The sequence below is a fragment of the Pagrus major genome, chromosome 10, assembly GCF_040436345.1.
Source record: "Pagrus major chromosome 10, Pma_NU_1.0".
Lineage (NCBI taxonomy): Eukaryota > Metazoa > Chordata > Actinopteri > Spariformes > Sparidae > Pagrus > Pagrus major.
This window is the reverse complement of record NC_133224.1, coordinates 4510974-4538316: the sequence shown is the minus strand read 5'-3', so window position 1 is coordinate 4538316 and position 27343 is coordinate 4510974. Positions and strand designations below refer to the sequence as shown.

The window sequence follows — 27343 nt, the reverse complement described above, 5'->3', positions numbered from 1 at the left end:
TTTTTTAAAAGTAAACAGTGATGAATTTTAATGATTTAGAGACCACAGTTGTCGCGTTTAGACAAAAACAAAATCAATATCAATACAAAACATTTCTTTCGCTCACATCTTACAGCAGATGGAGTTTGAAGAAGAACACAAGATAGAAAAAAAACACAACCAGCTGTTAAAAGCTTTTTTTTTTAATTTCTATGGTGAAAAATGAACTTTTTAAAAGTAACCTTACCCTGAATACTGGGAGCCATTTATTCAATACACTTTTCTGCGATGCCTCCACAAACACTGAGCCTTCGCTTGTTTCCCACATGTGTCTCGGCTTCGTTAGAGGATTTGGAGAATCTGGTCGCCGTTCAGTTACATGTGCGGCGGTTAAAGCTGTGCGATGTGACTAATGTGCCACATCACAAACGCTGCAGCTGGGGGGATTAAACTACAGTTTTTCTGTTTTCTAAACTTTCTACAGACGTGCAGATAATCAGATACACTTTGCATTGAGGTTTTGAACTGTTCAGGCGTTTAAAGATGCTTTTTACAAAAAGACGAACTATACATTTAAAAGTTAACTACAGCTGAGATCGTGTCCCGCAGATTCCCAAGATCAGTGTTTTCAGTGGAAGTAGCTGCTAAACATAACGAGACGACTGATGCTACAGCTGAGAATGAAGAAAAATCAGCGTCTGTCGATCATTGAGGAGGAGCCATGTTTGTTTAAATCAACTGATTTGTGTAGGGGCCAATTAAAGACAGCTGCTTTTATCTAAAACCTTCGACGAGTTAATGGTTACTGTCTGTCTGTGGGATTAAAAAGAAACAAAAGCTTTTTAACTTTCTCTGCATTTTTTCCAGTTAAAATTCCAAACTCTGTCCAGATGTTTAATTTGCAGATTTTGCCCAGAGGTCAGAACAATGTGGCTCGACTTCCACGGCTGTTTTTTCCAAACTGTTTGTTGGTAAACTTTCCAGGTTTCTCAAGAACTTGGAAAACTCATTTCATGTACTTTTTTTTCAGAAACCTGGGGGTTTTTACAAGTATAACAAGGCGTTCAGGGGGAAGTTTTTTTGTCTGTTTTAGTGCTTATCCGTCCTCAGGGGGGTAAAAATCACAGCAGCACCGGGGTGAACGTGAAACCGGACACCTGACAAAATCTGTTTTTCCGTTTAGTTGACTGGATGTACACAAACGCATCCCTCGATACCAAAAAAACTCTCGAATCCAGATTGACCACGAACTTTCTCATTCACACAAACAGGCATACCTTTTCCAACAAAACAAAAGGATTAAAAACATGAACATTGTACAGAAACCACATCACCCCCTCCTCCTCCTCCTCCTCCTCCTCCTCCTCCTCCTCCTCCTCCTCCTCCTCCTCCTCCTCCTCCTCCTCTTATTAAACTGTTTTCCCCTGGAAACACTCAGCTAATGTTTTCCAAAACCCTCGCTCGCTCTCTTTTTCCTGCCTTCATCCCTCCCTCGTTCGCTCCGTGCCTCGGGCCCGAAGGGGTCTGCTCCATATTGTCTTCATTAAAGCCGAGCGTCGACCTGGTTTGGAAACATGGTGTGTGTGTGTGGAGGAGGAGGACGAGGAGGAGGAGGAGGAGGAGGAGGAGGAGGAGGAGGAGGAGGAGGAGGAGGAGGCCGCTGACTCCTAAACCACATTCTTTAAATTCCCTGTAAACAAGAGAAATGAGAGGGGAAAAGACAGAAAAAGGGGTCAAAGTTGTCACATCTTAACACACATGTAAGAAAACCAGGAGATACAACACCACAGGAGGAAGTAAACACACAAACACACACACACACACACACACACACACACACACACACACACACACACACACGATAGCACCATCGGAAAATGCAAAATAAGGTCTGGCCGAGGTCGCCGCGTCGCTCCCGAGGAAATACAAGCATGCAAAAAGGGAATCGATATGGAAATAATGACGTTCAGCAACACAGAGTTCATTTGCATGAGGGCACAGATTGGCACACACACACACACACACACACACACACACACACACACACACACACACACACACACACACACACACGCATTTCCACACAATAGACGCATTATAAAGTCTAGTCGCCAGTTTACTTTACATGTTACACTGCAAACAAAGCTGCTTTGTTTGTCTATTGTCATGTTAAATTGCCTGATTGAGAAAACCAAACATGTCGCACACACAAACAAACACACACACACACACACACACACACACACACGGTGTGGATGAGTAATTGCTCTGACAAACGTAGCCCCGGCGCTGACGCAGTGAGGGAGGATGTCCTGTTTGTCGGCCATTGTGGAGCTGTCAGTGGACTCCTGTCATGTTCTGCCCGCAGCGACGACAACAACAACAGCAGCTTTATCGCCGAGCGCACTGGAAAAACTACGCCGTTATTTAATACGTCCACGTGTTTTGTCCTCTGGATGATGATCGCTGTGTGTCTCGTAGTGTAGGTGACAAAGCGTCCTTCTGTTTACAGGCCTGTTTGTGAGGCTTCAGGTTGTGTTGAGCACAGAAGTACGCAGCTTCCTGAGGGATTTGATGGCAACACGGCAGTTGTAACGTGAAGACTGTCATTTTACGGTCAACCCAACAATTTTCGGGTCAAAAAGAGAAAATGACGGATGCTTTGATGACTTTTCAACCCTTCTTTATAGTATTATGAAGCTTCCTGCGGGGCTAAGGCGTTCAAATTCCTTCAAATTCATGGATTCCCGACCATTTTTTCGTCCAACATACCACGACAACCCTTTTAGATGAAGCCTGGGAACCACACAAATCTGCAGAGTCCGTGTTGAGTGCGATGACTGACAGTCAAAGCGCCACCGACATATTTTCAGAAACACATTTGTGTCATATTGTGAATATCTGCAACATATACAATATTTAATGCAGCGGACTTTCTGTGGGGTTTTTTCCATTACATGATGGATTAAAGAAACGCACACGAGAATAATGGACTTGGTGTGAAACTGACACCACGATGCAGTGAATCTTTGCCTTTTCTTGCGATGTATGTTTTAATTTGTCAGTTTGACAGATATGGTGATGTAACATTAGACGATTGTCTTGCAATGTATCGATTATCGCAAAATCTCTATCGTCATACTATCGTTACTGTTGCCAGCATATTATGAATCACATCTTTTCGTGAGTTACTCTTTGAATTCATGTATTTATTAGCTTTTGTAGTATTTCTGCTACTATTTTTTGCTACCCAATATTCCTACGCTCTCAGTGGTAACACAACTTCAACCATTTATTGGAAAACTGAGGTGTGTCTTCTACAGAGTCTTAAATATACTGAAAAACAGCCTCACGGCAATTTGTGATGCTATTTATACGTTCACTTTCCTCTGAAATACAAATATGTGGATGTAAAAAAGTTCCGTCTTTTCAAAATAGATGAGCTGCTCTGCAATATTTTCTGGAAAACACATTGGTATCTGCAGAAATACCCTCTTGTGTAATCCGAGTTAGGAATCACTGCTTCCTCGATCATATTTCATCATCTGCCCCACACTGATACAGTCTCTTACCTCAGTCTAAAAACGCCAATACTGGACTTTCCACCTCGATACAAAAGCACGACAGTTTCTCTTTTAGCCTGAGACTTTCCCCGTCGTACTGTAAATTGCAATTACAGCAGCAGCAGTTTATACATGAACCCTTAAAGCCCACACGAGGCAACTGAGGACAGATAGTTGCTGACTGAGTCTCTGGAGCAACGAGCTGCAAACAATGCAAAATGTCTCTCCATGGTGACAAAATCACGACGTGTGCTAAAAACAGGAAAACTGTATTAGAAAAGAGGAAGAGTGGTCACGAGTGGACCCCCCAGCAGCACTGACGGAGAGAGCCAGCAGGATATTTGCTTTAAAAACTCATCTTTTATTTGTTATTTTGTATTTATTCTTTCTTTTTCACCCTTTTCCTGAAGAAGTGTTGGTCAGTTGATTCACCGTGCACATTTTTGAATTATTTTCGGTTGTTTTATAGACTTAAACATTGCTTTTCTTTTGACCTTTTTCCCCTCATCTGTACTTTCCTTCTCTTCTTCTCTTCGCTTTCCAGATGTAGACGGTAAATTCTGGTAAGGTGACGAGCGACCGCGGAGGCCTCTGATATTTACTACCTGCAAACGTTAATCTATCACAGCATCTGTGGGTGGGTATTAAACTGCACGTGTGTGTGTGTGTGTGTGTGTGTGTGTGTGTGTGTGTGTGTGTGTGTGTGTGTGTCTCTAAGGTGGCTTTTTTTTCCACAATCTCTCTCGTTCATACGTCTTCCTCAGGTCTTGGGTGTACATCTTTGTGAGGATCTGTATTTTCCAATTTTGTGTGTGACATGACGAGCGTCTTGTCAGCACAGGGGAGTATTAACGAGCAAGAGTAGCAGGATGTAAAGTCACACACACACACAGACACACACACACAGATAAGATACAGTCAGTTTACACACCAACGTCACGCTGATGAAGCTGAACACACACAAGCAGACCCTGGGGAAATCAGGCTACCAGAGTCTCGTAAACATAGTTGTGAATACAGAGCCAGACAGCTGCTGCAGCTTCTGACAGTCACCTAATAAAAATCACGTTTTAATTAATGCACAAGCTTAACAAGCTTCAGCGTGTTTGTCTGAGAGAGCAACAATAGGAAAGACTGAGTAAGTTCCTCAAATCGGAAACAGTGTCGACACTTTCAGCCTCAGAGGTCTGCATTGTCTAAAGGCTGTTAATGTTTGTCAGTGTGTATAACTCAAGTGACATATTGGGACAATAATAAAACTCAAAATGTTGGCTTTTATTATTTCATCAACATGAGCTGACTTGGTCGTAAACCCTCTGTGACTTCACCCTTTAATTTGTGGACTACTGTTCTGAAGCCTCGACTCCGGTGCTGTGGCCGTTGCCATCTTGTTTTTTGAAGCCAGTGGTGACTTTATTATTATTTATTCATACCGTCTTCAACAACATCAATTATCCTGCTGAATGTCAAAGAGGAACTTCAAAGACGCAGTGTGACACGAGGCTTGCTGTGGTAGTTAAACGGTGGTCGGACATACACAGATTACATTACTTGCCCACCGTCCCCACCGTTGTTTTGCGATGACGGACAACACAATTACAAACTACGGCAGCGGGGCCAGCAGCAGTGTCGCAACAAAGAGTAACAGGAGTCACATTTGGCTTGTAATGTGACAAGAGTTGACTGAGAAGACGAAAGAGGGGGATTTGCAAAGGCGCCTATTTCTGCAATATTTCGGATTTAAACCCAATGCTAATAGAGAACCTGACTACGTTAATGAGAGAAAAGGAGTTGGTTACTTCACTGAGAAGTTGGAGGTGTGCATCCTGTCGCCGGCAGCTTCCTCTTATTCAATTCTCCCACAAACTGAATAAACTACTCCCAGATACATTTCAAATTGATCCACGGTCAACAAATGCAGAGAATGACCACTGTTTTGTCTCTGTAGATGCATGTTTGATGAATGCTAGCAGTTTTAACTGAAAACACTGTATTTCCTGAGACTAGCCTACTTCAAAATAAAAGTAAACTTGTGTTTCGCCAGTTAAATGCTTTTAATGTGAAACAGTAGTAGGAGGAAATGTTTGGTTTACATTAGTAGAAAGCTGGTGGACTACCGATGTTGTCACAAGCTTATTAGTAGGTGGGAAAATTCTGTCTCCGTGGCAACCCTGTGACACCGTCACGTTAATTCAGATGGATTTTGATCAGCTGTTGTTCAATAAATGGCTCTGAAAGTTTTCCCAATGTTATTGTCCGTCACCGTTGTTGTTGTTATAGCGGAGGTGTGGACACTGCTCCATCTTTCGTCCATTGAAAAGTTGTATGTTTGCATTACATCATTTTCTGTTGGTACAAAACTGTGTTTTCTGACACATCGACTGCCACAGTAATGTGGTGAGCACACATTTTTTTACGATGTATGTGTTAAGTGTTAGTTAAACATATGGGTTCGTACGACACAAGCTTAACAAAAATGAAAAAAGAAAGGATTTTTTTGGGATTACCACTTTAAGATTTAAATCTTTACGGTTTGTTCTTGCCAGCAGACAGCAGATGTGGTTCACACACACACACACACTATCACACACACAGTCTAACAACATAAACATACATACAAGCTCACACTCCCCAGTTTCTCAGGGAAACCAATGTTTATAAGCAGTACAGCACTTCCAAACCAGAAAAATGTTTATCCACCCCGATGATGTCATGTGGATATGTTTGCCTGGAGGTGTGTGTGTCTGTTACAGCCAATACACTTATACTGTGTTCGTGTGTGTGCATCAGTTACGTTGGAAGACATGAAGGCTTTTCTTTAATCGGAGACAGAGACAAAAAGACACGCACATTTACTCAAGTATTCAAAATTATAATACGCTCGCTTCTCCTTGAGGTTTTGGTCTCTGCTTGTTGTGTGGTTAAGACGCTTTGTGACAGAAGTCATTAAAAAGTAAAAAAAAAAGAAGTTTCTGGCTTGTTGGCGAACAGAAGTTAGTAGAAGAGAAAGAAAGAGATAAAAGGGACATAAAACAGATTTGACAAACCAAAACCTCAATGAAATACAGAAAGAAGTGGATGCAGGGAAGAAGAGAAGCTGGCAAAAAAATGTAAGAAAATGAAGAGAAATGACAAAAAAAAAAACAGTTGTTCTTGTCCAACAGTATGGAAAAGGATTAGGGCCACTGTGAAAAAGAAGTCAGATCCACAATCCTGGTTTTAAACTCAGTTCTGACCTTTGTAAACTTTAAACTTTAAAAAGTCAGAACTCAAAAAAGCTTTTTACAGTGGCCCTTATCCTCGTCTGTACAACAGCAAGAACAAGCTCTCCAGGTAAGTGTATCAAGACAACAATTTTAATATATCTTGTGGAAAAGGGGCTATAAATCAAATACATCCCAGAAACGACTAAAAATTCAGTCCACGTACACGCTTAAACTTAAAAGCCGAATTAACTCTGACAGAGCAAAGGCAGTAATATGAACAAGGGATCTGATAGCAGAGACAGCTGGGACGCAGCAGACAAACACACATTTTCCCAGTTTCGCTGCATCTTTAGCTTGTCTGCATTTCATTTCTCCACCCTTTTATTCTCTCCGTCCATCCACTCGTTCCCTCTGTCACCCCTAATAAAAGCCGTATGACTGGAAACTAGCGATACTTTCAACCCCTCCGGTTGTGATGACTTAATGCGAGCCAACATACCGACTGAATTTCGGTGAGTACACTCCTGTTCCCCTGATTTGATGTGACCTGAAGTCGGAGAGCTTGATGCTGTTTGGATAAACCGCTGCTGCATCCAACGGGGTTTTTTTTTTTCGACAGTAAGATGACCTGTTCTTTCTAAATGAATGAAGTATTAGTTGCTAATTGATACCATGCCCACTCTAATGGGGATAAAACTTGAGAACACATATTTTTCCTTTCGTTTTTGGCTTTCCATTCTGACTGAGCTGAAGTTTTCCACAGAAACAAAATTAGTTTTCAACTGAGCCGTAAATAAAAATGCTGTCGTATGATTAAAAGACATGGCTGAGTACTTCCAGAGAGCACCAGCGCCAAAAAGCTAGTTGTCCATCACCTCTCTCTGTGATCACTTATTATTTGCTTCAGTGTAGCTCACTACAACATCGATCGCCATCTTTTAAAAAGGTTTAGGACGATATTAGATATTATTGAATTTTGTGATATTTGCTGTCATGAGTGATTCTTTCACAATATCGACTATCAAACAGCTGTGTGATTGTTCCACTGAGAGGAACTGCTCTGACTGTGTTTTAATCTATTTCAGTGTTTCAATGAGGATTGATTGTACCCTTTCCCACTGAAGACAAAAGCCAGATATCGGTGGGTGTTAGCTTAGGTTTTCTGTCCAATGGAAACAGGCTGTTGCAAATAAAGCCGTGCCGAGTCCTGGATGAGGAAAGTTAAAATCTAGCTCACTGGAAACATGAAAATAAATCTTAAATTAAGGATAAAAGGAGCCGCTTTGGTTCATGTATTTTAACAGACAAAACTAGTTTTGATTTTCGTGGTTTGAAGGAAAAAGAACCAACGCAAACTTTCACTTCTTTCAAGAAGAACTGAATAAAATGAAATTTAGACTAACATAACATAAGTTTTCAACATAGAACGTGGCGATGTGACCAGATTGTGGCCATATTTCCTTCCTCCCAGCCACAGTGTCCACACACAGTGAAGGGATAACTGCTGTGTCAAATATAACATTTCACTGAGGGAAAGGAAGGAGGATTTCCTGTTGGTCTGTGGTTAACACTTCATCTCACCGGATCTTCTCTACATTTACGAGACACCGAGTGATCAAGTTCAGACTCTCGAAACACTGACAACGTATTGAATAATGTTCGGAGAATGACCTCGAACCCGCTCTCGTCGCATGTTCCTGACCTCGCCTCCTTACAATAATTCTCCCGCCGCTCAACTTTTCGCCTACGTTTCACCCTGCCGGAGGATTTCTCCTGGGTGCTGTGGGCTGTCAGCGCCGAGAACCAAAGGCTCGGCTGCGGCGCTCAACCGCAAGGCTGATTAACATACAAACACACACATAAAGGAACGTATAGAAAGATGCAAAAGTGAGAAAACACCACATGTATGCAGACTCAGACTGTGATTGAAGGGGCTGTGGGTAAAAGAGCAGGGTCAGCAGTATATTCACACACACATAAAAGGATGTTCAGAGCCACAGGAAGGAAAAAAACAAGAGAAGAAGAACAAGTCATACTTTCATCCCACACAGAGACGTATAGAAACAAGAACAGACACATGAAACCACACATAAGAGACACAAAAGGGCTTTAGGTGAGCGAGGGTTCAGGGAGACACACAAACACACACACACCCACCTGTTTACCCTCCACACAAACAGACGCACCTGTGCAGCCACACATCACACACACACACACACACCTTTGATGGTGCTGATGACCTGGTCCAGGTGTTTGGTGTCGTTGCGGTCTGGCCGACAGCTCGGGCTGATCTCCAGCGAGTAGTCGGGTCCGTACTCTGTAAAAAACTGACACACATCACAACAGTCATGATGACAAACGTTTGGATTTATGCGTTTTTAAAATCTCTTATTCGCAGTCATACTTTCATCCCCTCACATCTGCACACAGTCGCTGCAGCAGAGCGCCAAAGTACACTTTCCCCTCTTTGTCTCGTTTTTTTAAAGAATGCAGCTGCTTTCCTGGAAAAAATTTGGACTTTGAAGAGTTGGATTGTGAAACTGACTGGTGATGAATATTTACACAGGCTTTCAGGGATTACTTAAAAAAAAAATTGAAATAAATTTAAAACAGTGGACAACATCAAAGACTCTAAATATTGAGCAACAAACTGTTACTGAACAGTCTGTCTTCTCCTTCTGTCTGGTTGATTTCACTTGTTTTTTCCCTCCACATATTGCAGATTATATAATGTATTCAAAGTGTTATTAATGTTGGTAACGAAAACTGTAATCAGTGAAGTTTTTCTCTCCTTCCTGACTAAAATAGTTTTGAAAGTTGATGTAAAAACAAGACTACAGCTATGCTAGGAGCTCTGTGAGGCCAGACTTTGGTTTGTGGAGTGCTTTGAGCTAATAGCTAACATGCTGATGTTCAGCAGCAATGCTAATGTTTTCATTCATTTCTATGTTTAAGAACGATCAGCTAACGGATCACTCTTTGGCTGTTGTATGCTCTAGGGCGGTCATAGAAGCTCCCAAAATAAAAGCACGAAAAAGCATCCATGATCGCAGATTTAGGGTTTGGACTGTTGGTTGGACAAAAGAAGCAATCAGAAGATGTCACTTGGGGCTCTGGGAGATTGTGATCGACAATTTTCACAATTTCTTGACATTTTATAGACTAAACCCACTATTTTCAAACTATGGTATGTGGTACTCGAGCTCCCTCTAGTGGTAAAAATGTAATTTTAAAACACATAACACCAGCAAAATGCCGCAGAATTTCTAAAGAAAATACTCAAAATGATCCGTAATTTGATAGTAGTTTTTCCTGTATTCCTGCCATGCATGTTAAACTCAAACTGTGATGGCAAATAGTAAAATAAAAGTAAAATGAAAGGCTCAACAACAATAACAACGTGGCTCCAAACAGGAACTATCAGGTTGGTGGTACTAGGAGAGCCTGATATTTTCTGAGTTGGTACAAAAAGTTTGAGAAACACTGGACTTCGTGATTCACTGGGAAAATAATCGGCAGATTAATTGACGATGACAATAATCGTTAGTTGCAGCCCTGACGGAAACATGAATGTCTATACCAAATGTTATGGCAATCCATCCGATAGATGTTAAAATACTTCACTCAAAACCACAAATGTGAACCTCATGGTGGCACTTGAGGAAAAGTCAGTGGGAATTCTCTGAGCACCGTGAACATCATGAAAAAAATTTCATGGCAATCTGTCCTGTATTTGTTGAGATATTTTAGTCTGGACCAACTGACAGATCAACGCCGTCATCCCCAGAGCCGAGCCTCCAGTGTGGTAAAGAAAAAAACAAAAAAAAACATCAGAGCGTTCAGATGGACACATGGTCCTTATTTCTGATCTCAGTGTGCCGTCTAGGACTTGCATTAACACAAACAAATGTATGAGACAGTCTGGTCTGGTTCATGTACAGAAAGAAAATGTAATACAGAACACAGAAGAGGAACCGCAAATCAGTCAAACTTCTACTGGACAGCCTGGGCCTCACCAACATGAATACGAAAAAAGGGCCAGAGATGATTTCAGCGAATACCAAAGACTCCTGGCATTTCATGCAGAGTCGGACCGATTCCATGAAACAGAACCAGCCAATGCAGAAAAAAGGAAAAACAGGTGGAAATCCAAAAAGTGGGTTCAAGCAGGAGTTAAAACCAGAGCACGTCAGTTGAAAAAACATATTTTCAGGGAATCTGTCGGTCCGTGAGTCAGTGCCATGAGAGCAAAACAAACTCGGAGGCCAGGCCTGACCACAAGTGCGTCAGTCCACTCGCAGTGTCTGTTGTGAAAGCCTTGGACTCTGAGGACTCAGCAGAACACACCGAACGAGCCTAAAACAATAGACCGATACGCCTCCCTGCATAGAAAACGTCTATAAAATGAGATGCTTGGTATTTGTTTTTTAATAATCTGACCTGAAATAACATTAAAGACGTTGAGCATTAAAGTCTGGACCTTAGCTTAACAGTAGCTGGACGAAATATCGCCAGCTCAAGGTCCACTAGCTTTTTACATTACTATTATGTAAGACATTTTTGGGAATATACAGTTGGTGGAAGGTGTATTGTTTCCTTGTGGCTTTCTATGTGCTAAGCTAGGCTAAACACATCCAGCTCTGTAAAGGTCAGGAAGCCAAGTGTAAATTCATCATGACGTCACCCATTTGGTTTGTGGTGTACCGTTCTGGAGCCTCGAATTAGGCATTACAGCAGTTGCCATCTCGGTTTTTTGGAGCCAGAAGTGACCATATTGGGACGAGAGGCTGGAGCTGGGATAGTGACTTGTCAATGCCCCAAATCATACCCTGCTTTATCGCCTATTTTACTCTAAATGGGACCATAATTTACAAAATGAACATCATGCTGTGTTGAAGGAGACTTGTAACTACATATTAGGACCATAAACTCATCAGGAAACTGTTCACTGAGGTAATAAATTAAGTGAGAAGTAGGGTAATTTTCTCATAAGCTTACATACAATCTGACTTCTTTTGCAACCAGTGGAGTCACCTCCTGCTGGCCACTAAATAAAATGCATTTCTAAGAAACATCTGCATTGGCTTCACTTTGAGAATCTTCGTCCATGTTTTCAACAGTTAATGATCAACATCAAGCTAACAAATAGCTCCTCCAGCAAATTTCGTGACTTTCGTGAAAATTTCGTGAAATTTCGCAATTCAGAGGCCACAGGACATAGAAAAGAGGGATTCCCCAAACTGTCGGACTGCTCCTTTAAACTGGAAAAGCGATTCTGCAAACATCCCGTAATGATTTCTACAGTAATACCAGGGCCATTTAAAGACGGGGATATCTTTTTTTGGATTGAGACTCTTTGGATTAGATGGATGTCATTAGAGAGGACTTCAGACGGTCTTGTTGGCAACACACTCATGGGCCTGAGCAGATGTACACATACACAGCTGGGCCAACATTGCAGTAGGAGTACACGTTTGTGTACTCGAAAGACAAAGACTACTCTGTCTTTGTTTAATAGCCCCGTCGGTGAGAGTAAGAGAGAGAGGAGAGAGAGGAATTCATGCGAGTTTAGCGACAGTAGATGAAGGTAAGAGTGTGTGTGATATTTGCTTGTGTGAGTAGATCAACAGAAAGGTAAGGCCTTGTCTATGTGTGTGTGTGTGTGTCTGTGTGTGTGTGTCTGTTTCCAATTAGCTCCGATGAGTTTCTGTGTCTTACCTCCGGTCTCAACAGAGCTCAATATGAGAATAGTTACTAAACACACACACACACACACATGCACACCCGCAATGTATTCCCATGAACCCAGTGCTCTGTCTCCTGCTGTCCAGCAACACACACACACACACACACACACACACACACAATTCGTACATACAGTCTCCTGCTGCCTGCTTGTTTGGCTTGGATGAGCCTGCGGAGAGGAAGCGAGGAAGACAGAGGTGCAGACACTCCTAAAAGAAAAACTCACTCTCCGATAATGTTTCTATAATATTCCTAATATTTGGTCGAATGAGAGAAAAAAATTAGCCGACGGAGAAAAATGATAAAAGAGATTTAGTGACGCAGCGGTTCTACGTCACCTGGACAAGGTCACGAGACAGAAAATACCCGCTGACTGGCTCCAGTGTTTCTGGCACCGGGAGATAAATGGTGGAAGGTCTCCGGTTATTTACCACGGCCCTTAACATGGACCCTCTGCCCATCACTCACTGTTAGCATGAGCATGTTTGTATGAGAAACACAGGCCCTGACGCAGAGAGCGCTGAGTGAAAAAGCAGGAAAAATAACATTCTATAAATACTATCATTATAGAGGATGATCATATATCTTTCCGTGTTTTACTGTGTGAGACCGAAAACAAATGTACAACTCAAAAATAGTTTAGTCGACTTCATTGACAGTCAGCGACAGAGTGAAGAGCTTCGGAGCAGCCAACAGAAATGAGATTCATCAATTTCCTGAAAACATGTATAGTAATTGTGTAGTGAGACGCTTAGTGGTGGTGGCGTTTAACTAATGCGACCGCAGTGTAGTCTGGTTATGGCCTAACATTAGCTTTTTACCACTAGTGATTTCATTTATCTGTATTAAACTCTTGAAAGGGTTCAGGGTCCTCATGATTACTCCATTACTCGACTCTGTGTAGGCTCATGCCCTACGCTGTAATATATGGCATAGCCTGATGTGCATGTAACAGCAACGCAGACCACAAAAAACTGACTGGTCTGCTTTGCATCACATTTTCTACTTCGGTACTTTTGTGGCGGTGCCAATACCGGTATGTGACATGTAGTTTCCCCAGTAAACATACCAACCTCTTCGGCTTCGTCCCTCCTGACCTGCTCTCTCGAGCCCAGAGCAAAGAGCCACTTCAGAGGAGGCATTGAACACAAAAAAGGCAGCAGCCAGTCAGTCAGGAGGGACTGCAACAGCCAAATAGAGCGGTGTGTTATCCGCCGTGCCCAAACCGAGTAATGTTTAAGCTTGGCCCATCCACTCTGCCTAGCCCAGGGACACAGGGAAAATACAGCTGGAAATCCCTCAACGCAGATGTGCCAGTGCACATTTATTAATGCTCACAACGGTGTAGGCCACTTTGTTAGGTTGCAGCGCAGTAACGAACTACTACTGGTAGTAGTGGTTGCTTCACTAGCCCTGGTAGTAACAGCAGTAGTGGTGGTGGTGGTGGTGTTTATATTTCTGTCCTTACTTCTTGAGTAATTGTTTTCTATGTTATGTGAGCAAAAAGACAGAACATGTACTAAAAAATCTGAGTGCGTGTTCGTATGCGTGAGCCCATCTGTCGACAGCAGTGTGTGTATGTGTGCGCGTGTTTGTTTTCACAGCGATCAGCAGGATCTCAAGCTATGAAGGATGCCGAGCTGCGCAGCAGAGGGGAAAACGTCTCGGGAAAACAAATGAGCTCTGTCTGCTATCAAGCTGCTATCTAATAAATGTTTTCAACAAGGAAAGAAAAACGGCCCGATGCCCAAATCGCAGTCACATACTGCACGTACACCTCCCTCTCTCCCTGCAGCTGGACTCTCTCCCACCCTACATACCTTCTCATCAATCCATCTTTGTTAGATTCATCTGTCAGATCTCCTTTTAAGGCATCGTACCCTACAAACAGTATTTGTTTTTGAAACATTTTGGAAAGCCAAAAGAGAAACTGGGATATTAGATTCAGGTCCAGATGAGCAGGTGTTCGGCACCACGATGATGAGTCTAAGTTTTCTTTGTGTCACTTTCAGCGCTCTGAAGCCTCATTTTTCTCTCAGGACAGAAAAGTTTATGATCCTGCTCATGCAAAAGAAGATGCTGTCTGGGAAGAATGTAAATCTGCTTAATTTAAAACAGTCTACGCTCAGTTCCCAAGTCTCGCTTAACATTTGATTAGAACATTTGGCAGCACAAGTCCTCTGCCAATTTTTTGTTTGAGTTGATTTGAAGTAACCAAGACAAGACCTCATCCCCGTCCTACCTTCTGTTTATTTTAACATATTAAAGTGAGGAAGGTAACTGGATGTTCATTGGATGTCTAAGTAACAAGCTTCATGCACATCATGATTTAATTGCTGAATCTTTGCCGCATTTTTCTTTATACAAATCAAAAACTTTTCCACTTCAGCGAGGCGTAAAAACTCGTTTGCGATATTTCGTCCAATTTTCTGCGTCTCCACTCAAGTTTTCAGTTATGACTGTTCATGAATAATAAATGATAGTAAAGAAAGGAAATGAATTTGAAAAACCTCAAAAGTTCAAGTATCATAAATACCGGTGTGTTGGGTTTATAAAAACATCTTGCCTGATAGGAAAATAAAAATGCAGATAACAAAATGAATGATGATCACTTCTTCGAAGGATCACACCTGCCCATGAACTTGTAACAAAAACACTGAAAAGACAACTCCGACACAGACACGACTCCCTAAAGGAAAGAGGACAGGAAACCAGCTCTTTCAGCTCATTGTTGGTCCATCCACAACATTCACCGACCACTTTCCCTGCCACGATCCTGTCAAATAATCCACAGCGGCAGGAAATGTGATTAATAACGATCGATAACGAGCTGCGTGGAAGTGGAGAAATCAGCTTCTTCACAGCACATTTTTTATGTCATTTTATAAACAGACAAATTCCCCCTCGGGAAAACGCACACACATTCTGCTCCGGTGATGTTTCCGGTGATTGAGCCCGTGACTCTGGGAGCCGACACATCCCTGACGGCAGCGAGGGGCAGGACAGGAAGTGGCTGCAGACAGGAAAAGAGGAAGTAGGAAGTAAAGAGGCGGGACGCTTCCCCGCTGCCAATCTGGGACCAGAGACGTCCTCCCTTCCTGTGTGGCTCTGAGACAGACACTCATTTGTATTTACATGTGTTGATCTCACTTCGAGGTGGAGGCATTAAAATCAGCCATTGGACAAATTCGGATAATATTTGGCTGTTGTCATTGACACTGACATCATTTCATTGACTTAAAATTTGGAAAAGAAAAAGAAAAAGATACAAAACCAGCTCCCAAAACCAGCAAGAGGCAATTTGGGCGGTAGTTATGCATATAAAAATGACAAAAATAATATTATCTGTAGGGTTCGCCTAGTCATCGGACGTCCTCCAGCAAGCAACAAGAAGAAGCCACAACAACAGGCAGAACTGATTACATGCCGTCTGATTTCCATGTGGTTCACTGTAATGCAAACTGTGTTTGGGCTCTCGTACCTGCCAATGTTAGCAGCAGATGTTTGTGAGCACATCGTCTGTTTCAACTGATCTAACCTGAAATGAATTATCCCCAGACTCCCTGAACAAACCGCACAATTTTGAGTGTTGTAGAGCGAGAAGAGGCTTCAAAAACTTTGCACAACGGCTGAAGAAACATCTAAAATCGTTCACGCCTTCTTGTAAATTCGTCACTAAATGCAATACGTTAGGTTGTTTCTTTGGTCGAGGCTTCCTTATCTAAAGTGTGTCTAACCTGCCAACATTAAGCAGCTGTTTGAATACATTGTTTCTGATTTCACAATTTACACTAAATTTATGTAAGAAAACAACATCAATGGCAGTAAACATGTCAATTTTTACAAATACAGGAAACCGTAACCAATTTAGGCTGCTTTTTTATCGCCTGTGGAAAAAGTCCCCAGACTCCCTTTAAAAATTGTTCAATTTTGTGAGTTGTTGAGTAAGGTGAAACTGTATAAATGTTGTGAAGGCTTCCTATGACGAATTCTTAATCATTTGTGCCCTCTTATTAATTCGGCATCAAATATAATTCATAAAGTTGTTTCTTTCCTCGTCGTGGCATTGCTTTACCGGCCTGTCTGCCTCTCTATCTTAAGTGCATCTTACCTGCCAACATTTAGCAGCTGTTTGAACACACTGTTTCTGATTTAACCATTTACACTTCATTAATAAAACTAGACAACATTTTAATGTGACATTTTACAGATACTGTAAACAGTAACCGATATAGGCTACTTGTTTGTCGCCTGTGGAAAAAGTCCCCAGACTCCCTTGAAAAATTGTTCAATTTTGTGAGTTGTCAAGTTAAAAGAAACTTTAAAAACTTTTGAAACACATGACCACATTTTAATCATTTGGGGACTCTTGTAAATTCGGCAAATCTGTTTGTCCCAGCAGTTTGTGTTTTTATTTGCATATAAACCGGTAAGTGATATCTGATCAAGGATCACCCTGGACAGATGTTAATACCAGGTATAAACAGGCTCTTAGATCTACTACTGTTTACAGTTACCGTTCAAAATATAAGTGTAAGTCGACCTGGAACAGTGTGAGGGGTTAATAGTAACGAGTTTCCAGTCCAGAGTCTGTAAAACAAGCAACTCCAGGAGCCAGTTTCTGTTTGAGAACATTTTTAGCACAAACAGCGTGATGCTTCATGGGCAGGGAGTGGAGACAGGAAAGAGAAGATCGACAGAAGGTAGGAACAGTATGTGACAAAAGACATGATGCGGATTCACACCGGCAACATGTGAGTGTGTTTTTTTTATTGGAGCAGCGCGGGATATTGCACAGAATTCAAAGAGACTCGGTTTTCGGGGTTTGGATTAATGAGATCAGTCAGATGGAGCTCTGTTTAGTGTACATGAACACTTTATCATCACTGATAATACTGATCAGAATCTGATAGGACTGGGGTGGACGATCTGACAAGTTCAGATCATGATGAAGGCGTCTACAATCTACGGACTGATGCTTCTCTCTTTTCCTCAATCCCCTCGAAAATGTTTGACATTTGAGGCGATGAAACAACACAAAAAGCTCATTTTCCAAGACTCTCTGTGACTTTGTATCTAAAGGTCAAAGGTGCAGCATCAAATGTCACGACTAAATGTTCTCGGAGAACTAATAGCAACAAGTACGACGACGGAAACTTTCTTAAAAAAAAAAATAAAGTAGATTAAAAAAAGACAATCCCCTGCAGGTCTAATCAGTAACACTAACTAACCTATGGCCTCTGTGCTTATTCTTAGCGAGCCCCGTGTTGTCGCCCTCCGATTCACACGCAGATTGACTCCGCCGCTATCACACAATGGGGGGTCAATCAGGATCAGCCAAACGCTAACAGACAATGCGAGTCAGCGGGGAGGGTTAATGACTTTCGATCTGACACAAAAGGCACTTTTACTGGTGTTTTTATAAGATATTGCAGTATAATAAGTGTGACAGAAGCAGGGCCATTGTGTGGGTTATCTGCACTGTAATATTTTGTCTGGTAATCAGTGAATATTTCAGCGCTATTGTTGATGTGACCGGCCAACTCTGACTAATGTTTGTGTTTTTTAGACTACTATTTTTACATCATTTAGTCCGGGGGGGGGTTTGTACACTCACCCTCGTGGGTACCGAGAGAGATAAAGAGAAAAAAGATTAAGTCGATTTCATTACAAATAAACACGTTCGACAAAATATTTAAAAGAAAATCAAACCACAAAAACATTTGTTTGGATTGATTTCTGTGAGATTTGAGCAGACAAAACAAACCGAACATTTTGAAAAGGCTGGTTTTTTTTGGATGTCGGAAACCAGATGAGACATCATTTGTTATTCCAGTGTCACGGATATTTGCCGGTTACGGGCACATTTGAAGATTTTTTTTTCATAAATAAAAACACTCCATTCAACTCGGCTTCCTTTCCCATTACAGCAACAGCTGTTTCCTCCACATGTATAATAATACAATGAAACGCAAAAATGTTATAAAACAGGCCAGCGTATTATCTGACTGTAATGAATGTGTGCATTCATGTGGTTTTTGTCTACAGTAGAGGCACAGGGGTGGACACACACACACACACACACACACACACACACACACACAGAAAAGGGTACAAAGGTGGGTTTTGTTCGCCGTGTCGCTGGAACTTCAGCTTTGCTTGGTCATCATGGATAAATGCCCCTCTTATCGAGCACAACGGGCACAGACAGAGCCACGAACACACACACACACACACACACACGGGAACACACAGGAACACACACACACAGGTTTGTAACGTTGTGATATGACCTTCAAAATAAATCTATATCACCTTCTAAATTGGCAAAAGAAGCTAATAAACACTTTAATTTTCACGTTAAGAAAAGCCATCAGGGTGTTTGATTCTTATATTTTTGATTTCAGGGAGAAAATGTGTGTGTGTGTGTGTGTGTGTGTGTGCGTGGTGTGTGTGTGTGCGTGTGTGTGTCTCGTCTTCATCATCTGTAGCAGCTGCCCGCACTGATAGTTGCTTTGTTTTCAGTGAGTGCTTCTTAATGAGGTCAAAGGCTATTTAGGGCCATTGGACGCTGACGAGGAGAAACAAGAGGTACCTTTATCGCGGTCCGAACACACACACACGCGCGCACACACACATCAACACACACGAACACACAAGCAGGCACTCACAGCTATTCATTACATTTGACCAAGACAAGGTCCAAAAATCAGTTGCTGGAGAAAGAGAGTCTTTGTACGTGTGTGTCTGTGTTATATATGTGTGTGTGTGTGTGTGTGTGTGTGTGTGTGTGTGTGTGTGTGTGTGTGTGTGTGTACAGGAGCAACAAAGACAGATGGTTCTACTGGTTTCTATTTAGAGAGAAGATGAGTCTATTGGATTTACCACTTAGAATAATGAGAAAATTGAGCTCCACTTAAAAAACGTTACCACGATTCAAAGTGACCTGATTTTTACAATAACCAGAGGTCGACATGGTGCGTCTCACATTATATATACACGCACGTGTTAATATATCAGATATTAATGCCGTTAAACAACGGAGGGGACGCGAATGCAGTCGTTTGATTTATTAGATTTGTCGTGAAAGCTATTTGTGGTTAGATTTTACGGTTCATTCACAGCAACACTTGTTACGGTAATTCAGAACATTGGTGATTACTTGAGTCACTGTAGCTTTCTGTGAAAGACTGACCTGAATTTAACCACACACACACACACACACACACACCGAATGCACACACACCCTCTGTAATTGCTGTGGATAGCTTGCGGCTAATGTACAGTAAAGTAATCTGGCTTTTTGAGGCTCGCAGGTGGTGAATATTGCTGAAAATCTCTCTGACGTGACTGACATGAGGTCGTGTTTCAAAGTTTTGTTCACGTTATGTTCAGTCTCGTTTGCAGACTTCCTCCCTCGCTCTCTGACTGTGATAAGGTTCACTTAGTGACCTTTTGCTCAGGTATCATCAGATGTAAAGACACATATGTCTCCTGTATATCTCTACAAAGAGGCCGTGAGATATTGTGAGTGAGAATTTCCTCAATAGGGCTGAAACTAACAATTATATTAACTGTTGACTAATTTGTTGATCATTCTTTCGACTAAACGATTAGTTGTTGTTCTAAAAAATGTCAGAAAATGACCAAGATGACGTCCTCAAATGTTTTGTTTTGTCCACAACCCAAAGGTATTAAGTGTGGTGTCATAGAGGAGGAAAGAAACCAGAAAATATTCACATTTAAGAGGCTGGAATCAGAGAATTTGGACCATTTCCCTCCAATTTCCTGATTTTCCCTGATATAGTAACAACACCAAAGACAAAAAATTCACTCATCAATAATTAGATATCTTGCTGTTTTGGTAATCCCATTACTCTCATGGGGGATATAATAAAACTCCACCACATAAGAGGTAAAGAGAGGAGCCTGTGTTAGATGAGACAGACTGAGAGGAATTGTCAACACTAGCAGCCTTCTCTCTCTCTCACACAGTCTGAGTCACCTGAAGACAAACCCCTTTATTGAGAAGCAGGCGGCCATCTTTGATTAGATGGAGTGACTCAGCAGACAGTGAACACAAGGGGGTGTGTTTGTGTTTTTTATGTGTGTGTGGAAGCCTGTGATTTTGTGTGACAGTACAATGAATGAGTGCGTTTGTGCTCATGTGGGAATGTGTTCGTGTACGTGTGTGTTGCGATACCTCGTGGTCCGGTATCTCGGAGGAAAGAGTCTTTCCCAGCACGGCCGCCGTCAGGTAGGTCCAACAACGAGCCGTGTTAGCCAGGTTATAACCTCCTGGTGAGAAAAGACAGATATCAAGATAAATTAACATGACGGGACAGCTGATATACAAGAAGAGAAAAAGACGTTCTTTCAATTTTAGCCAGTTAGTCAAAATGTATGACTCAACACACAAATTGGAGGCTAACAACACAAAATCTTGGGTCGGAAAACTCTTTCACAGAAATGGAAAGAGAAAGAGTGAAGGATGAAGAGGATGGACTTGAGTAAAATTAAGAGAACTGAGAGAAAGTATGTAGGACAGAGAGGGAGGGAGAGAAAGGAAGAGAGGTGGGATTGTAGTTGAGTAAAATGGCTTCATTGTGTTGTATAAGTAGTAGCTATCATCTGGCCGAGGGCTGAGGAGTCTGGAACATAGCACAGTGTGTGTGTGTGTGTGTGTGTGTGTGTGTGTGTGTGTGTGTGTAATTGTGCACAAATGAGTGTATCAGTGAGATTCAAAGCAAACGCAAACACACACAAACACAAAGCACATCAACTTCAATTCATTATATCTTAAATACACGTAAACGCTCTTATACAAAACACACACACACACATAGTTCACACATGCATACACACAGAAACCAAACACACTCATCAGACAGAAAAATAAACACACTCATCAGACGTACCTCCACCCAGCAGCAGTGTAGGTAGCTGCCACTGTAAGACGTACTGCAGACACTTGCCCACCCCCACCGGGGTCATGTTGAAGGAGCACATGGGGTCGCCCGCCATCGTGTCGGCACCCAGTTGCATCACCATCGCCTCCGGGTTGAACTGTGCCCGCACTTCCTGCATCACGCTGCGAAACAGGACAGCTGTAAGCATGTTGTTAGCCACCGATGCTGCACTGGGCCAATCAGGAGCCACAACAGGGTTCAAAAAGTGTCTGAGAGTGATAAAACGCTAATGCCTCATGTTAGTAGGTTTTATCAACATCTGAACAACTGTCACTGATGTTATACACAGCTTTCAACTTTGTAACCCTGTCAGTTCCACCGTCACAAGCGACGAAACACCAGTCTATAGTCAGTTCCACCATCACAAGTGATGAAACACCAGTCTATAGTCAGCTCCACCATCACAAGCGACGAAACACCAGTCTATAGTCAGCACCACCGTCACAAGTGGCAAAACTTGTTACTTGTTCTTTGCTCCACCTCAGTCTTGCCCAGATATAGATTTCATGGCCTCAGAAACTTCTTAACTTTCCCCAGAAACGATCTTTGTGTTTCAAAATTGTGTAATGTCACAGAATATACTGACTGACTGAAAACCTGGATGTCTGGGGGTTTTCTGGGAGGACACTGGGTCTTAACACTTTCATTTTAAGCATCTTGAGAGTCGAGTCTGGGAGAAAAATCCTTCAACTGGAAAATCCCGAGGTCTGAGCTCTCACGCAGGGAGGAATTCCCTCTCGAAGGCGTCCTCGATAAAAACGCTGAAGCTGCATTAGCTCCGAGGCGCTGCTCTGTGGATGCCCCTGACCTTTGACCTCTGAGTGGGAAGCGGTCAGGAGAGGGAAGGGAAAACAGAATTCCTCCTCAGGGATCCATGAGGAAAACATGCCTCATTAGTTCCCTCTGAGCTGCACTGGGAATACTTTCTGTGTGTACCTGGTGAATATCTGGTAGTATCTGTCATCCTTGATGCCGTCCTCCAGCGGGACGTTCACAGCGTGCCATCGGCCTTTACCCAGCCCCGTGTCGCACAGGTCGCCCGTACCTAAATATAAATATATACAGACTTGTCTTAAACTGTCTCACAATATAGGTTATTATCAAACGTGGTGTGTTTGAAACAAATGCAAAGAGCGACCTGGGAAGAATCCAGGAGAGAACTTGTGCAGAGACACCGTCATGACTTTGGATGTGAAGCTGAAGGCGTCCTCCACACCTGCAGAGAGAGCAGGAGGAGACAAATCACAGGCAAAAGAGGGTTATTTCTGATTGAATCCCTCTAAAAACAGTTTAATTTAGTGCTTGAGTTCATCATCTGTGTGTGTGTTACCGTCGCCATGATGCAGGTCAACGTCCACATAAAGGACCCGGTCGTATTTCTCCCTCAGCCTGAGAATTCCCAACACAGCATCGTTCACGTAACAGAAACCTGACGCCTCATCCCTGAGAGACGGAGAACAGGGCGAACAAGATCTGTGAGGTTAACCTGGAGCGCCCCCATCAGGCCAATCAGTGGAACAGATGAGAGCAGCAGAAGGACTTGATTGAGGTTTTGGTATCATCCTTTCTGACATCATTAAATAAAGTCATGACATCATTATAACATGTGGTAATGTCTACAGTTTGTTAAAGGGTGTACTTCTGGTGAACTCACTTCTTCGCATGGTGCCACCCTCCTGCCCAGTTGATGGCCACGTCACTCTTTTTGTCCAGCAGACACTGAGCTGCCGTCAGCGTAGCGCCCCCTACTGCTGCTGCGTACTCAAATATCCCCTCCACCACGGGACAGTCGTAACCTGGAGGGCAGAGAAACACATGACACACCGAACAGACGTCAAAGAACTAGTGTCGATGAAGGCCCCTCGAGGATAATTCAAGCCCTTACAGTAAAAGGTTAGAGAAAACTGACGGGCTGTGAATAAAAGTACAGGAAGATGGAGCAAGCAGAAGAATGAGAAATGATTTTGTGAGAAAGAAAGACAAAAGGAAGGGACAAAATGTCTGGATCCAGGAAAAGGTGGAGTGGTTTGCGTTCGTAACAGAACAGAAGGATGATCCAGAGAGAGGTGTGCTGGACACAAACGGAGGAAGTAACACGAAGAAGAGAAAGGTTGGGTGAGGGCGAACGAATGAAGGCTAAAGTTAGAAACATGTGAGGCGTCCAAGAACAACAAGCCACGGTGGGATCTTTCTGACAGGAGGTTCAGTTGAGATTAATGTGTTACTCCATCTATCTCCACCAAAGTGTACAAACAAAGTGAAAAAGGCAGCAGAAGTTATTATCCACATCCATTCAAACTATTTTAATTAACAAAGGGTTGAGAAACAAAATAACCCTGGTTAAAATGAACTAATATCACGTCTAAGTAGATTTAAATCCTTGACAGTGTGCCGTCTTCTCTGATCTTGTGTAACAGCGCCCTCTGCTGCCGACAAACAAACACTGCGCACAACTTCTCAAGGAGCCTTCACCTTATTTTCCACTTTAAATCCCTTCATTGTTCATATTATGCTTCAATGAAGAAATAAAATCTGTCTGTAGTTGATAAGAAGGCTCACCGGCCACCATTTTGAGACAATAAATGTGTCAGTGTTTTTGCACATTCTCACAAACCTGACACACCCTGGCTGGCGAGGTCGGTTTTAATGGACAAACACCAAGACAAGCACGAATACGTAATCGTTATTCTTGGCTCGTCTCACCCAGGCCGAAGTCGACCGACTGCGGGTCGTCGTTGTCTCCGTCCTGGCTGATCTTGTGGAGATGTTCCAGGTAAGAGTCTGTGTGGAACTTGGCCATTTCCTCCATGGAGGCCAGCTTAGGTTTAACGGTGCTGGAGAGACAGGAAGGAAAATATTAGCACAGGCTGCTCACACAATAACTTGTCGTGTAGGCAGTGGCAACTCACGCTGTTGATAGATTTATTCACTGAGCTATCAAATAAATGCAAAAAAAATATTGTGTGTGAATAAAACAACAGTAACATGCAGACGACTACAGATGATTCATGGGAGACCGTGACCTTGTGAGACACACAGAGTCAATACTTATCAATATTTTGATTGATATTTATCGATATTTGATACTTTTGACAACATTAATTCATTGAAGGCATTTAATACACATACAAAGAATCAAACAAACGATTAAATGTTTATCTCTGTGGGCAAAGCTTCAAAAATGAATAACTAAAAAAGTATCTGGAGTAGATGAATGAAGTTCCAATGAATTTAAAGGGGCAATATGTAGGAATTTTAATGTAAAAGACTACTATTTATTGTGTTGCGGAGAAATCCAATGAATTCTCTCTCTCTGTTCACTTTTTAAATAAAATAAATAAACTCTCAAGGTGTTCCCCTCCACCACACGACTGAAAACCTCCTTCACCTGGCAGTCCAAAGCCCCCGTTGTAGGGGTGTAAACATCGAACACACTCCCACTGCTCCAAGCTCCCAATCCGGGCTGATAGGAATGTAGCTCCATGGCTAACTGAACTAACTAGCTAACACCAGCTAAAGTTAGCAGCAATAAGCTGTTAGCTCAAGTCCCCAGGAAGAGCATCAGGCTTTGAAGCGGGTTATCATGGTGGCCAAACTGTGTAATTACAACGTCACGTGACGCCCAAAACAACTTTTTCCCATGAGCTAACATTGTGAAAGAAGAGTCTGTAAAATGGCGAATACAATTTTTTGAGCGTCACAATCCCTGTCACTGTCATAATTTGAGCAATTAGGTCCGATACAACTTGGAAAAGTCTAGAAAAGCTGCCCGATTCAATTATTTAATCCCCATTCAAGTTAGCCGGGCGCTAAATTGGAAGCTAGCCAGGTCGGTCGGTCGGTCGGTCGGTCTCTAGTGCAGATTTTAATGAAACATCCTTGGGTTAGCTAGGTTACTCCAGTAATATGTTAGCTATCTAGCTGGAGTTTGACAAGTGACCAGTCCCAACACATATCGCCCCTTTAATATAAGTTTTTACATGAGCTTTTCAAGACTTGAACTTGGAGGGAAGGGGTCAGTTGGTATGTAATGACTCGTATACAAAATACAGTCAGCTTTAGGTTACATCTTAAACTGTATATCTGCTTCTGTAAAGCACGTAAAGCTAATTTTCTTTTACAAAAATGTACTTTAAAGTGGCTCTGTGGTGATTTTCTCTCCTTCACATACAAAAAAGGCATGTACAGTCAACCAAGAGTCATTTCTGCTCACATATGGCTGATAAATAAGTGATTAACACATGTATATTTCTACATAGGGACCCTTTAACCTCCATATTATCTCTGTTTAGATGAGTAAAAGTGACATTAACGCCTCTCACCTCATGTCTTCAAGGAGTCCATAGGCTTCAATCAGTGAGTGGACCATACTCGCCTGGAATGAACACGGCAGAAACAACTAAATAAAAGCACAAACGGGAGGATAATAACATTAAAGTGGAGCTGGTGGTTCTCCTCATTCAATCCAGCTCACCCGGTTTGGCACTTTGGATAAAGAGTCGCAGGTCTCGATGTACTCCGGGCTGTAGATGTACGCCACGCTCCGTTTACCGCTGCTGTCATCGTCACTGTCTCCTCTGCAACTCATTTACGAAGAATACAATGAGAATAATCCGACAGAAAATGGAGTTAAAACAGTTTTTTTGTACAGTGAGGAGATGCGAGGATGCGAGCGGAGGCTTCTTTTCAAGTCTGGTGTCACACCGTCAACACTCCCCCAAAGCTAACGTCGGTTCCCCGCCGGGCTTTAGGGGCTAGCTTAGCGCAAAAACGACGATGGTAAAATATAAAATATATTTTAAAACTAAAGAGAGATTTTATCTAATTTTAATTAAGGACACTTTCATGATTTTGGTCGCAGATACAACAAAGAGCTGCTTCCTAACCGTCACTTCGAATCTAAAGTTCCGCGCCCGGATGTGTGTGGAACGTACTCGGAGCGAAAAGCATTCTGGGAGTTTTTGTAGTTTTTTCGCCTTTCTTCCTTTCCCTACCGTTTCAAATTAGTTTAAACCGATATTTAAGATGAATTAAACACGATTTATCAAATGAATACATTTCCAGTCAGTAGATTTTACTCAGTATGCTTTAATTCTGTATTTTGTGGTTGGATTTCTCTGAATATCACCATCTTTTTGCCATATTTGTCACAAAAAAGCACAAAAACAGGATGTGTTTTGGCCCATCAAGATATCTGAGAATACACTTCTTGAGGAAGAATAAACAGGAAATGCATACATCTTTAAAGGGCCCTGAAGCAGCCAAAATCATGAGACCTTTGAGGAAGAAGTCGTGCTTTTCACTAGAGGGCGACAAAAACAGCTGGCAAAAATAAAAACTTCATCTAAAAAATAAAACACCATTATTTTATTTATTGTTGACCATATCAAATGCACAACTATGTCAACGAATGATGCACTGATCAAACACTAAACATGCTTTTCTTGTCGCTGCACTGGTGTCGTTGAGTGTTTTCTCCTCAGTTTGCTTCCTGGTTGAATTTGACAGTATGTGACTCACAGTTAATTACCTGTGCAAACATTTAAATGCAGGTTTTATTCGAGATATTTGTCACTAACGCACAGTTTAGGTTTATTTCTTTCTTCCTCAACTAAGTAAACTTGCACTGCTCTGCCATGGTGTGCAAACTCCACACAGTTACACCACAGTCAAGTTATTGACAAAGAAAAACAGCGTATCCGGTTAAAGATGTCACAATAAAACACATGCAAACTGGCAATTATGCCAAATATTATAGAGAAAGTGTAGTTTAAATATTATTAAACGTGCAGTAAATGAAATTGCAACTATTGTCATTCTTCTGAATATATAATTTTCAATGCTGGTGGTCCTGTGGCTGTCAATTATTAACCTTGTAACC

The 27343-nt window shown here is 42.1% G+C and overlaps 1 protein-coding gene across 1 annotated transcript; it reads right to left on the bottom strand.

The window, feature by feature from the left end:
* On the bottom strand, positions 1-26156 carry hdac8 (histone deacetylase 8). Its single transcript, XM_073474930.1, has 11 exons — positions 25937-26156; positions 25785-25837; positions 24166-24296; positions 23117-23258; positions 22793-22905; positions 22601-22678; positions 22399-22507; positions 21412-21584; positions 20697-20791; positions 8970-9075; positions 1-1669 (listed from the first exon to the last, which is right to left on the bottom strand). The coding sequence occupies exons 1-11, from the start codon at positions 26048-26050 to the stop codon at positions 1647-1649; spliced, it is 1137 nt and encodes a 378-aa protein (XP_073331031.1). The 5' UTR covers positions 26051-26156; the 3' UTR covers positions 1-1646.
* Positions 26157-27343: the final 1187 nt, after the last annotated feature.